The 15,000-nt window shown below is 43.8% G+C and overlaps 1 protein-coding gene across 13 annotated transcripts in view; it reads left to right on the plus strand.

The window, feature by feature from the left end:
• The window catches only part of magi2a (membrane associated guanylate kinase, WW and PDZ domain containing 2a), a 372,559-nt gene that overhangs the window by 245,765 nt on the left and 111,794 nt on the right, over positions 1-15,000 (plus strand). The window contains exon 1 of one of the 13 annotated variants that reach the window (XM_046297013.1): positions 3,929-4,288. The exons of the other annotated variants lie outside the window; for them this stretch is intronic. Within the exon in view, the coding sequence (XP_046152969.1) occupies positions 4,267-4,288 (22 nt within the window). The 5' untranslated portion in view covers positions 3,929-4,266. Of the gene's footprint in view, positions 1-3,928; positions 4,289-15,000 lie in introns of those variants that run through there. 13 annotated transcript variants of the gene reach the window in all.

Here is a 15,000-nt window from a genome sequence, read left to right on the forward strand (position 1 = left end):
ACTTACTTTCTTGATTCGCTGGCAACACCACAGTGATGAATTAATGACTTTAACCAATCAGAGACACAAAACTCATCAGATATTCGTTCAGTAGGAAAGCCAAGCATTCATTTACATATACATCGTATTCCCTGTTTATCTATTATGTCACGTTAAAGAGAACGGAAGGGAAAGGGAAATAGCCTTGTGCGATAGAGAGTGTAATTCACACAGAAACGTTGTTACACTATCGGTGAATATACGGAGTGTATGGAAACTTCCCCCTCATTCAACCCCTTTTTCTATCTTACTACCTGTGATCATGCTCCGCACGCACGCACGCACGCACACACACACACACACACACACACACACACACACACACACACACACACACACACACACACACACACACACACACACACACACACACACACACACACACACACACACACACACACACACACACACACACACACACACACACAAACTCCACCTTCCTCTCTGTAAATATGTATTTCATTTTCATGATTATTTCTATAAAACGTTTACCTCAAGCCATTATTTACTCCACACAGCAAGTTGGTGAGTACATTTCTACGACACATTTTGTGCCGCGAGCGAGAAGTAGGAGAGCTGCGAGGGAAGAAAAATGTCATAAATAATGCATGGAATGTCTTTATTATTTATGATTTTCCTATTAACTTGAGTATCATTTGGAGAACTGGTGACTAAGTTTGGGGTCAGTTACTCTTCGTTGTTTCACGTCATGTAGCCTGGTTTCATTTCAGATGGTAGGAGCCATTACATCACACTGACATTTGAGTCATTTAGCAGACGCTCTCATCCAGAGCGACTTACAGTTAGGAGCATTCAACTGCAGGTAGCTCGGTGGGACAACCACATATCACAGTCAAGGTACGTCAAACATTCCTCAATGTAGCAACTATCAGCAAAATCAGTGTTTTTACTTTGTGTAAATTGACTCAATGTATTCTCAGTATACTACTGATGTGGTGTATAGCAGTGTGTGTTGAGATCTAAATGTCACATACTTGTATACCTTAATCATCACCAAGAATTCCGTCTTTCAAGTTGTGTGTGTTGCTCATGTAACAGTGTTGCTTCTGTCCCTCTCCTTGCCCCAACCTTTGGGTGGTAGCTTAGCCTAGTGGTTAGAGTGTTGGACTAGTAACCGGAAGGTTGCAAGTTCAAACCCCCAATCTGACAAGGTACAAACCTGTCGTTCTGCCCCTGAACAGGCAGTTAGCCCACTGTTCCTAGGCCGTCATTGAAAATAAGAATTTGTTCTTAACTGACTTGCCTAGTTAAATGAAGGTTAAAAAATATATATAAAAAAACCTGGGCTGAACACATCGCCAACCATCACACTAAAAGCATTGTTACCTATCTATCTGCTAACTAGCTAGCCATTTCACACCGGCTACACTCATGTATAAACTCCAGTCACACAAGAGGGAGGTGGTATGCAATGAATGGCTTTTCACTCTCTGAAGTGATCCTGTATACACCTCTGATAGTCTGTGGTTGCTATGCTGGAGCTACTAGAGACAGGAGAGGGCTTCAGGGAAAACCCTGTATCTCTACTCTACCTCTCCACTCCACCATGATCCTGTGTGTGTGTGTGTGTGTGTGTGTGTGTGTGTGTGTGTGTGTGTGTGTGTGTGTGTGGGGGGGTTGCCACGCTCTTCTCTAATTGGAGCAGCCATTAAACAGATGTCAGGGAACGACAGGGAACACTTCTCATTGTAAAGGGATGCCATGTATGTCGTTAAACCCCTCCCTCTCTATTTTACTGACCTGCCACATCTCCCACTACTAGTATGATGTGAATTCCCACTCTAGTTTACAGACCTGCCTTATCTCTCGGTACTAGTATGATGTGAATTCCCACTCTAGTATACAGACCTGCCTTATCTCTCGGTACTAGTATGATGTGAATTCCCACTCTAGTATACAGACCTGCCTTATCTCTCGGTACTAGTATGATGTGAATTCCCACTCTAGTTTACAGACCTGCCTTATCTCTCGGTACTAGTATGATGTGAATTCCCACTCTAGTTTACAGACCTGCCTTATCTCTCGGTACTAGTATGATGTGAATTCTCATCCTAGTTTACAGACCTGCCTTATCTCTCGGTACTAGTTTACAGACCTGCCTTATCTCTCGGTACTAGTATGATGTGAATTCTCTAGTTTATGATGTGATGATCTCATTCTAGTTTACAGACCTGCCTTATCTCTCGGTACTAGTATGATGTGAATTCCCCCTCTAGTTTACAGACCTGCCTTATCTCTCGGTACTAGTATGATGTGAATTCTCATTCTAGTTTACAGACCTGCCTTATCTCTCGGTACTAGTATGATGTGAATTCCCCTCTAGTTTACAGACCTGCCTTATCTCTCGGTACTAGTATGATGTGAATTCCCACTCTAGTTTACAGACCTGCCTTATCTCTCGGTACTAGTATGATGTGAATTCCCACTCTAGTATACAGACCTGCCTTATCTCTCGGTATTAGTATGATGTGAATTCCCCCTCTAGTTTACAGACCTGCCTTATCTCTCGGTACTAGTATGATGTGAATTCCCCCTCTAGTTTACTGACCTGCCACATCTCTTACTACTAGTATGATGTGAATTCCCACTCTAGTTTACAGACCTGCCTTATCTCTCGGTATTAGTATGATGTGAATTCCCCCTCTAGTTTACAGACCTGCCACATCTCTTACTACTAGTATGATGTGAATTCCCCCTCTAGTTTACAGACCTGCCTTATCTCTCGGTATTAGTATGATGTGAATTCCCCCTCTAGTTTACAGACCTGCCTTATCTCTCGGTATTAGTATGATGTGAATTCCCCCTCTAGTTTACAGACCTGACACATCTCTTACTACTAGTATGATGTGAATTCCCCCTCTAGTTTACAGACCTGCCTTATCTCTCGGTACTAGTATGATGTGAATTCCCCCTCTAGTTTACAGACCTGCCACATCTCCCACTGCTAGTATGATCACAGTAAACACACACATTCACACAGTAAATACACACACACACACATTGTAAGTACACACGCACACATACAGTAAATGCACAAACATGAATAGCAAATGCACACACTCACACACACAACACACACACAGCTGGTGGTGATAGAGGGTCCTGGCATGGCTCAACATCTGAATTTAAAGGGTCAGAGGTTGCTGTGTGGATGATTGCCACCATGGGGAGCACTGATTATTTCCACCTCTGACCCAACACGGTTATTGTTTCAAATCCCAAGCAGGACTCAAGAGACTAACGCTTCAATCCAAACTGACAAAATGGCTCCCAGGACAGTAGGGCTGTAGCAAATAAACGACCTGGGTGAAAACCACTTCAGATAGCAATGGAACAATCCAGAGCTCAGCCATGGCACCAAATAGGGTCATGATGGTATGTGGACCTGTTGTCTGCGAGTGTGGCCGCCTTAAGCTTCAGGACTAACTGGCTGTGATAGGGCGTTATAACTGAATCAGAGTAGGCAGGCAGGTAGACAGCCATGGAGACAGGCAGGCAGGCGTCCCTGACAAACAGATTGTGTCATTGGGTGGTAATGTGGTCTCTGGCCGAGATAGGGACATCTCTGGTTGCAGTGTGAGGATTAAGCTGACAGCAGCACTTTCACATCCACCATCAGTCCCACTGTGTCTGGACTGCACAGAGACACAGGCACACACGCAACACATACACACACACACACCCCGGGGCCACACATCCAAACGGATGACATCAGCTCGCCCCTAATCTGTGTGTGTGTGTGTGTGAGTGCGTATGTGTGGGTGTGTCTATCTCTCCATCCCTCTCTTTCTCTCTCTCTCCATCTATCTCCCTCCCTCTCTCTCCATACCTACCTGGGTTGGGCTGTGTGTGTGAATGACGAGGCTCCTGTCGTCCATGGATACAGAGTGAAACAGCAGTGAGGGGAAAGAAAGCGTTGTTGTCTTTTCTCTTGTTTTTGGATCTCCCCAGATGAAAGGGACTGGTTTGAGTGGATGCATAGCGCCTCCAAGCACCTCTGTATTTGCTGTCAAGTGTCTCCAGGTTGCAGAATTACTGTCACACTGTAACACCAAAAGTGACTGCTTTGATTCTCTCGAGGCTCAGATGCGGAGCGAGACCAAAGGGATGTTTGAAATGTGATGAAAGAGTACAGAACCCTGGAAGGAGGAGAGGAGGAGAATACATGTTCGGAGCGTCAGCCTGTTCCACAAGGACACAGACACCATGATCAAGTATTTCTTTAGGGGTAGGTACGGTACAGGCAATGTACACAGTGGAATGTGGAATATAACATTTCCATGTCAGAAAACGATTACTTTTACAGCGAGTTGGCTATATACTGGTGCTGTATTGTGAAATGTTTGCTCTACATTGTTTGGCTTGTTTAGTTACAAGGAATTGTTGGAGTTGTTTGTACTAAAGGTCGACCGATTAATCTGAATGGGCGATTAATTAGGGCCGATTTCAAATTTTCATAACAATCGGAAATCGGTATTTTTGGAAACCTTTATTTAATCTTTATTTAACAAGGCAAGTCAGTTAAGAACACATTCTTATTTTCAATGACGGCTTAGGAACGGTGGGTTAACTGCCTCATTCAGGGACAGAATTACAGATTTTCACCTTGTCAGCTCGGGGATCCAATCTTACAGTTAACTGGTCTAACGCAAAAACGACCTGCCGCTCTCTCGTTGCACTCCACAAGGAGACTTACTGCCTGTTACGCAAATGCAGTAAGCCAAGGTAAGTTGCTAGCTAGCATTAAACTTATCTTATGAAAAACAATCACTCATAATCACTAGTTAACTACACGTTTGATGATATTACTAGATATTATCAAGCGTGTCCTGCGTTGCATATAATCTGACTGAGCATACAAGTATCGAAGTATCTGACTGAGCGGTGGTAGGCAGAAGCAGGCGCGTAAACATTCATTCAAACAGCACTTTTGGGCATTTTGCCAGCAGCTCTTCGTTGTGCGTCAAGCATTGCGCTGTTTATGACTTCAAGCCTATCAACGCCCGAGATGAGGTTAGTGTAACCGAAGTGAAATGGCTAGCTAGTTAGCGCGCTAATAGTGTTTCAAACATCACTCTCTGTCTCTGAGCCTGTGGTTGTTTCCCTTGCTCTGCATGGGTGACGCTGCTTCGAGGGTTGCTGTTGTCATTGTGTTCCTGGTTCGAGCCCAGAGAGGAGCGAGGAGAGGGACAGAAGCTATACTGTTACACTGGCAATACTAAAGTGCTGATAAGAACATCCAATAGTCAAAGGTTAATGAAATACAAATGGTATAGAGGGAAATAGTCCTATAATCCCAATAATAACTACAACCAAAAACTTCTTACCTGGGAATATTGAAGACTCATGTTAAAAGGAACCACCAGCTTTCATATGTTCTCATGTTCTGAGCAAGGAACTTAAACGTTAGCTTTCTTACATAGCACATATTGCACTTTTACTTTCTTCTCCAACACTTCGTTTTTGCATTATTTAAACCAAATTGAACATGTTTCATTATTTATTTGAGGCTAAGTTGATTTTATTGATGTATTATATTAAGTTAAAATAAGTGTTCATTCAGTATTGTTATAATTGTCATTATTACAAATATATATATCTTTTTTTTAACAAAATTTTTTTTAATCGACCGATTAATCGGTATCAGCTTTTTAGGTCCTCCAATAATCGGTATCGGCGTTGAAAAATCAGAATCGGTCGACCTCTAGTTTGTACTGTAGACAGTTACTTGTGAGAGTTTGGTATCAGACTTAAGATTCCTCCAAAACACTGATGATGAAGTACACTAAGTACTGGAGAAGCCTCTGATGACAAGCTAGATGAATAACCAATCTGTCACTGTCAACGTCTCCAGGTTGCTTCATCACTCACGTCTCTGTTTGACTGCTGCCTGAGTGGGGCTAGCTCCCCAGATTCCCAGGCACAGCTAGAGGGACTAGGGAAAACTTCACTTCCACTCTTCTTGGCTTCAGTAGTTTTAGCAGAATCTTTCAGTGAGAGATCTGAATGTGATGTGTTCTGGGACTTCCCGGACTCAGATGAAGCCTTTTTTACTGGACTTAAAATAACTTTCAATTGAGTTTTTCTGGTAGAGGACGGACAATCCTATTGGTGTCAGTGTTATCTCTGCAGCTAACACATTGCTGTCTTTATCAGACACAAACCCCAGTGTACCTGAGTCCTCTACTATGTCCTTGGTCTTACATCTCAGTGGCAAGAGACTGATATGTGACCGCCAGTGAAAGAGCTTCCACTCTCACTCATTTAATAGAATATAATGGCTTCAGACATTCCAACAGGGTGCTGCTATGCAGACCATTACAGACTAGAGGTCGACCGATTAATCGGAATGGCCGATTAATTGGGGTCGATTTCAAGTTTTCATAACAGTCAGAAATCTGTATTTTTGGACAACGATTTGGCCAATATTTTTTATATATATTTTTACACCTTTATTTAATCTTTATTTAACTAGTCAGTTAAGAACACATTCATATTTTCAATGACTGCCTAGGAACAGTGGGTTAACTGCCTCGTTCTGGGGCAGAATGACAGATTTTTACCTTGTCAGCTCGGGGGATTCAATCTTGCAACCTTACAGTTAACTAGTCCAACGCTCTAACCACCTGATTACATTGCACTCCACGAGGAGCCTGCCTGTTATGCGAATGCAGTAAGCCAAGGTAAGTTGCTAACTACCATTAAACTTATCTTATAAAAAACAATCAATCAATCATAATCACTCGTTAAACTACACATGGTTGATGATATTACTAGTTTATCTAGCGTGTCCAGCGTTGCATATAATCGATGTGGTGCGTATCGTTGCTCCAATGTGTACCTGACCATAAACATCAACATCAATAACTTTCTTAAAATCAATACAAAGAAGTATATATTTTTAACCTGCCTATTTAGCTAAAATAAATCCAGGTTAGCAGGCATTATTAACCAGGTGAAATTGTGTCACTTCTCTTGGGTTCATTGCACTCAGTCAGTGTATATGCAACAGTTTGGGCCGCCTAATCTGCCAGAATTTTACGTAACTATGACATAACATTGAAGGTTGTGCAATGTAACAGGAATATTTAGACTTATGGATGCCACCCGTTAGATAAAATACGGAACGGTTTCCTTATTTCACTGAAAGAATAAACGTCTTGTTTTTGAGATGACAGTTTCCAGATTCAGCCATATTAATGACCTAAGGCTCGTATTTCTGTGTGTTATTATGTTACAACTAAGTCTATGATGTGATAGAGCAGTCTGACTGAGCGCTGGTAGGCAGCGTAAGGATCGTAAGGATTCATTCAAACAGCACTTTCGTGCGTTTGCCAGCAGCTGTTTATGACCTCAAGCCTATCAACTCCCGGAATTAGGCTGGTGTAACCGATGTGAAATGGCTAGCTAGTTAGCGGGATGCTAAACGCTAATAGCGTTTCAAACGTCACTCGCTCTGAGACTTGGAGTAGTTGTTCCCCTTGCTCTGCATGGGCCGCGGAAATTTGTGGAGCGATGGGTAACGCTGCTTCGAGGGTGGCTGTTGTCGTTGTGTTCCTGGTTCGAGCCCAGGTAGGAGCAAGGAGAGGGACGGAAGCTATACTGTTACACTGGCAATACTATAGTGCCTATAAGAACATCCAAAAGTCAAAGCTATATGAAATACAAATGGAAAAAAGAGAAATAGTCCTATAATTCCTATAATAACTGCAACCTAAAAAGTCTTACCTGTTAAAAGGAACCACCAGCTTTCATTAGTTTCCCATGTTCTGAGCATGGAACTTAAACGTTAGCTTTCTTACATGGCACATATTGCACTTTTACTTTCTTCTCCAACACTTCGTTTTTGCATTATTTAAACCAAATTGAACATGTTTCATTATTTATTTGAGGCTAAATTGATTTTATTGATGTATTATATTAAGTTAAAATAAGTGTTCATTCAGTATTGTTGTAATTGTCATTACTACAAATACATTTTAAAAATTGTCAGATTCATCGGTATCGGTGTTGAAAAATCATAATCGGTCGACCTCTATTACAGACCATTACAATAGCATGGTTATGGACTGAGTCGCAGGTTGGAGATGGACATGGGGATTGTACTGTAACAGCCTTCCACTAAAATAATATCTCAATGGTCAGATAACACGCAACAAATGTATCAATGGATGTCTTGTGTGATCCTGTGTGATGGTACAATGCTAGGTAGTAATAGTGTTATTATGTGATAGTAAAATGATAGGTATTATTACTTTTCCTATGTTATGGTACAATGCTAGGTAGTAATAGTGTTATTATGTGATTCCTGATGTGTTATGGTACAATGCTAGGTAGTAATAGTGTTCCTGTGTGATGGTACAATGCTAGGTAGCAATAGTGTTCCTATGTGATGGTACAATGCTAGGTAGTAATAGTGTTCCTATGTGATGGTACAATGTTAGGTAGTAATAGTGTTCAAATCAAATTTTATTTGTCACATACACATGGTTAGCAGATGTTAATGCGAGTGTAGCGAAAATGCTTGTGCTTCTAGTTCCGACAATGCAGTGATAACCAACAAGTAATCTAACTAACAATTCCAAAACTACTGTCTTATACACAGTGTAAGGGGATAAAGAATATGTACATAAGGATATATGAATGAGTGATGGTACAGAGCAGCATACAGTAGATGGTATCGAGTACAGTATATACATATGAGATGAGTATGTAGACAAAGTGGCATAGTTAAAGTGGCTAGTGATACATGTATTACATAAGGATGCAGTCGATGATGTAGAGTACAGTATATACGTATGCATATGAGATGAATAATGTAGGGTAAGTAACATTATATAAGGTAGCATTGTTTAAAGTGGCTAGTGATATATTTACATCATTTCCCATCAATTCCCATTATTAAAGTGGCTGGAGTTGGGTCAGTGTCAATGACAGTGTGTTGGCAGCAGCCACTCAATGTGAGTGGTGGCTGTTTAACAGTCTGATGGCCTTGAGATAGAAGCTGTTTTTCAGTCTCTCGGTCCCAGCTTTGATGCACCTGTACTGACCTCGCCTTCTGGATGATAGCGGGGTGAACAGGCAGTGGTTCGGGTGGTTGATGTCCTTGATGATCTTTATGGCCTTCCTGTAACATCGGGTGGTGTAGGTGTCCTGGAGGGCAGGTAGTTCGCCCCCGGTGATGCGTTGTGCAGACCTCACTACCCTCTGGAGAGCCTTACGGTTGAGGGCGGAGCAGTTGCCGTACCAGGCGGTGATACAGCCCGCCAGGATGCTCTCGATTGTGCATCTGTAGAAGTTTGTGAGTGCTTTTGGTGACAAGCCGAATTTCTTCAGCCTCCTGAGGTTGAAGAGGCGCTGCTGCGCCTTCTTCACGACGCTGTCAGTGTGAGTGGACCAATTCAGTTTGTCTGTGATGTGTATGCCGAGGAACTTAAAACTTGCTACCCTCTCCACTGCTGTTCCATCGATGTGGATAGGAGGGTGTTCCCTCTGCTGTTTCCTGAAGTCCACAATCATCTCTTTAGTTTTGTTGACGTTGAGTGTGAGGTTATTTTCCTGACACCACACTCCGAGGGACCTCACCTCCTCCCTGTAGGCCGTCTCGTCGTTGTTGGTAATCAAGCCTACCACTGTTGTGTCGTCCGCAAACTTGATGATTGAGTTGGAGGCGTGCGTGGCCACGCAGTCGTGGGTGAACAGGGAGTACAGGAGAGGGCTCAGAACGCACCCTTGTGGGGCCCCCGTGTTGAGGATCAGCGGGGAGGAGATGTTGTTGCCTACCCTCACCACCTGGGGGCGGCCCGTCAGGAAGTCCAGTACCCAGTTGCACAGGGCGGGGTCGAGACCCAGGGTCTCGGGCTTGATGACGAGCTTGGAGGGTACTATGGTGTTGAATGCCGAGCTGTAGTCGATGAACAGCATTCTCACATAGGTATTCCTCTTGTCCAGGTGGGTTAGGGCAGTGTGCAGTGTCGTTGAGATTGCATCGTCTGTGGACCTATTTGGGCGGTAAGCAAATTGGAGTGGGTCTAGGTTGTCAGGTAGGGTGGAGGTGATATGGTCCTTGACTAGTCTCTCAAAGCACTTCATGATGACGGAAGTGAGTGCAACTGGGGGCGGTAGTCGTTTAGCTCAGTTACCTTAGCTTTCTTGGGAACAGGAACAATGGTGGCCCTCTTGAAGCATGTGGGAACAGCAGACTGGTATAGGGATTGATTGAATATGTCCGTAATCACACCGGCCAGCTGGTCTGCGCATGCTCTGAGGGCGCGGTGGGGATGCCGTCTGGGCCTGCAGCCTTGCGAGGGTTAACACGTTTAAATGTCTTACTCACCTCGGCTGCAGTGAAGGAGAGACCGCATGTTTTCGTTGCAGGCCGTGTCAGTGGCACTGTATTGTCCTCAAAGCGGGCAAAAAAGTTATTTAGTCTGCCTGGGAGCAAGACATCCTGGTCCGTGACTGGGCTGGGTTTCTTCTTGTAGTCCGTGATTGACTGTAGACCCTGCCACATGCCTCTTGTGTCTGAGCCGTTGAATTGAGATTCCACTTTGTCTCTGTACTGACGCTTAGCTTGTTTAATAGCCTTGCGGAGGGAATAGCTGCACTGTTTGTATTCGGTCATGTTGCCAGACACCTTGCCCTGATTAAAAGCAGTGGTTCGCGCTTTCAGTTTCACGCGAATGCTGCCATCAATCCACGGTTTCTGGTTAGGGAATGTTCTTATCGTTGCTATGGGAACGACATCTTCGACGCACACCGAATCAGCGTATTCGTCAATATTTTTATCTGACGCAATACGAAACATGTCCCAGTCCACGTGATGGAAGCAGTCTTGGAGTGTGGAGTCAGCTTGGTCTGACCAGCGTTGGACAGACCTCAGCGTAGGAGCCTCTTGTTTTAGTTTCTGCCTGTAGGCAGGGATAAACAAAATGGAGTCGTGGTCAGCTTTTCCGAAAGGGGGGCGAGGCAGGGCCTTATATGCGTCGCGGAAGTTAGTAACAATGATCCAAGGTTTTACCACCCCTGGTTGCGCAATCGATATGCTGATAAAATTTAGGGAGTCTTGTTTTCAGATTAGCTTTGTTAAAATCCCCAGCTACAATGAATGCAGCCTCCGGATAAATGGTTTCCAGTTTGCAAAGAGTTAAATAAAGTTAGTTCAGAGCCATCGATGTGTCTGCTTGGGGGGGATATATACGGCTGTGATTATAATCGAAGAGAATTCTCTTGGAAGATAATGCGGTCTACATTTGATTGTGAGGAATTCTAAATCAGGTGAACAGAAGGATTTGAGTTCCTGTATGTTTCCTTCATCACACCATGTCTCGTTAGTCATGAGGCATACGCCCCCGCCACTCTTCTTACCAGAAAGATGTTTGTTTCTGTCGGCGCGATGCGTGGAGAAACCCGTTGGCTGCACCGCATCGGATAGCGTCTTCCCAGTAAGCCATGTTTCCGTGAAGCAGAGAACGTTGCAGTCTCTGATGTCCCTCTGGAATGCCACCCTTGCTCGGATTTCGTCAACCTTGTTGTCAAGAGACTGGACATTGGCAAGAAGAATGCTGGGGAGTGGTGCACGATTTGCCCTTGTTCGGAGTCTGACCAGAAGACCGCTACGTTTCCCTCTTTTCGGAGTCGTTTTCTTGGGTCGCTGCATGCGATCCATTCCGTTGTCCTGTTTGTAAGGCAGAACACAGGATCCGCGTCGCGGAAAACATATTCTTGGTCATACTGATGGTGAGTTGACGCTGATCTTATATTCAGTAGTTCTTCTCGACTGTATGTAATGAAACCTAAGATGACCTGGGGTACTAATGTAAGAAATAACACGTAAAAAAACAAAAAACTGCATAGTTTCCTAGGAACGCGAAGCGGCCATCTCTGTCGGCGCCGGAAGTGGCGGATTGTTCCTGTGTGATGGTATAATGCTAGGTAGTAAGTGTTCCTGTGTGATGGTACAATGCTAGGTATTAGTGTTCATGTGTGATTGTACAATGCTCGGTAGTAATAGTATTCCTGTGTGATGGTACAATGATATGTAATAGTGTTCCTGTGTGATGGTACAATGCTAGGTAGTAATAGTGTTCTTATGTGATGGTAAAATGATAGGTATTATTACTTTTCCTATGTTATGGTACAATGCTTGGTAGCAATAGTGTTCCTGTGTGATGGTACAATGCTAGGTAGTAATAGTGTTCCTGTGTGATGGTACAATGCTAGGTATTAGTTTAGTGTTCCTGTGTGATGGTACAATGCTAGGTATTAGTGTTCATGTGTGATGGTGCAATGCTCGGTAGTAATAGAGTTCCTGTGTGATGGTACAATGCTAGGTATTAGTGTTCCTGTGTGATGGTGCAATGCTCGGTAGTAAGTGTTCCTGTGTGATGGTACAATGCTAGGTAGTAATAGTGTTCATGGACACCTACAACACCCGATGTCACAGGAAGGCCAAAAAGATCATCAACATTTACATTTACATTTAAGTCATTTAGCAGACGCTCTTATCCAGAGCGACTTACAAATTGGTGCATTCACCTTATGACATCCAGTGGAACAGCCACTTTACAATAGTGCATCTAAATATTTTAAGGGGGGGAAGGGGGGTGAGAAGGATTACTTTATCCTATCCTAAGTATTCCTTAAAGAGGTGGGGTTTCAGGTGTCTCCGAACAAGATAACCACCCGAGCCACGGCCTGTTCACCCACTACCATCCAGAAGGCGAGATCAGTACAGGTGCATCAAAGCTGGGACAGAGATTGAAAAATAGTTTATCTCAAGGCCATTGTTTAACAGACACCACGAGCACAGAGAGGTGGCTGCCTACCTACAGACTTGATATCATTGGTGTTACGAATCCCTTTTGGCCCAACAGTCTAGGGGGGATGGTAATGAGACCCGTAACATAACTCATGCAAATTATTATTGTGACAAAGTAAAAGTGTGCACGAAATAACCACGACAACAGAAATCTACAGTCAAACTCTAGGTTTATTTATAAACACACGGTAATGGGGGGAGCAGGAAAAGGGGCTGAGCTGGACCCAAGGAAAGAAACAATAAGTATTCAAAAACACCCCTAAGCTAGACTAGCTGTTGTTAAAGTAGGCTAACTAACTAACCAAAAATACAGTTGGTGGTCCGCCCAGTTCTAACTAGTGTATTTAACAAAGTTCACCTACGGGTAGTGTATGCCCATGGGCGACTTGTCTTGGTTTCCCCCTTTTCCCACCAGCAACAAACAAACACCATAACCAAAAACAATACTCACAGGTGATGACAAAGTGCTATGGAGGTGCTTAAACAAAAGATAGGTGAAGACACAAAGCGAGAGTGAAACACAGAGACCTACAGACATGGCATTTACAGAGAGATTGAGCTCTAGAACAAACAAATGATGGGGTTTTTAAACCATGGGGAAGGAACTGTGATAGGGTAGGAAATAGGAGGAGGTGTGTCTTCTGATTGATGATTGATTGTTGACTGATTGGGGAGTGATGGTTTTCACCTGTGAGGGGAGAAGGAGAGAAAAGAAACACACACACAGGATACACACACACAGGATAACTGTATCCGTAACAATTGGTCACTTTAATAAATGGAACACTAGTCACTTTAATAATGCCACTTCAATAATGTTTACATATCTCCCATAACTCATCTCATATGTATATACTGCATACTTCACTATCTATTCTTTACTGTTTATTGCATCTTAGCCACTCTGTCACTGCTCATCCATATATGTTATACTTATATATTCTCATCCCATTCCTTTACTAGATTGTGTGTATTAGGTTTTGTTGTGGAATTATTCAATATTACATGTTAGATACTAATGCACGAGAAGGATAAGCATTTCGCTTGCAATTTCATCTGCTAACCATGTGTATCTGTCCAATGATTTGATTTGATCTCTGTCTCTCGCTCTCTCTGTAGCTCTCTTTCTCTATCTCTATCTTTGTCTCTAATATATAATAATCTCTCTCTTTGTCTCTCTCTCTCTTTGTCTCTCTCTCTTTGTCTCTCTCTCTCTCTCTCTTTGTGTCTCTCTCTCTTTGTCTCTCTTTATCTCTCTCGTTGTCTCTCACTCTCTCTCTTTGTCTCTCTCGCTCTCTCTCTTTGTCTCTCTCACTCTCTCTCTTTGTCTCTCTCTTTCTCTATCTCTATCTTTGTCTCTCTCTCTCTTTGTCTCTCTCTTTGTCTCTTTCTCTTTGTCTCTCTCTCTCTTAGTTCAATGAAGGTTTATTAAAGTGTATCAGACATCTAATCAGGGTTGATTAAGGTAGCCGTCTATGACAACAGTGACTAAGCACATCCACGGCTAAGTGACCATGCGTTGCCACCGCCAACAGTGAACAGAAAGTGCGGGCGAAAGCAGCTTTCCGTCAGTGCCCTCGCTCAGCCCTTTCCACCCCACGTTACCCGACTCCGGTCTCCTGTGGCGGCCGGACAGCACTGAATGGCACCGTAATCCATCCCACTAATTCCCAGGCATTAGGAAGGCCGGCCATTTCCTAATTGGCTAAAGGGTTAGATTAGGATCTGGACAATGGGGCATGTTGACGCCATCTCTCGCTGTCATAACAGGGGGATTAGGGAAGTGAATAGAGGGGGCTACTGAGCACCTCCGGCCAGAGTGCCCCAGAGGGCCCCAGAGGGACCACAGCACAGGCCTGACTGACACACTGTCACAACACACTGGGCCTAGTGGGGCTTTACCCAGCCAAGCGGAAGCTGATCCCATCACCAGCTCCTGCCCACACAGTCCCCCTATCCCAGCCCCTTCAATGCACTGCAGCCCGTTGACACACACACTGGGTCTGACTACTGGAGGCAGTGGAGCTGGAGACTTCAATTTGACATGGAACAGTTTCTCCCAGAAGTGGCTTGCTAAGTGAAACTCAAGGCTGTTTTGAAACTCGCTGCATGTTGTTTGT

Source organism: Oncorhynchus gorbuscha, linkage group LG14 (genome assembly GCF_021184085.1).
Source record: "Oncorhynchus gorbuscha isolate QuinsamMale2020 ecotype Even-year linkage group LG14, OgorEven_v1.0, whole genome shotgun sequence".
In the NCBI taxonomy this organism is placed as follows: domain Eukaryota; kingdom Metazoa; phylum Chordata; class Actinopteri; order Salmoniformes; family Salmonidae; genus Oncorhynchus; species Oncorhynchus gorbuscha.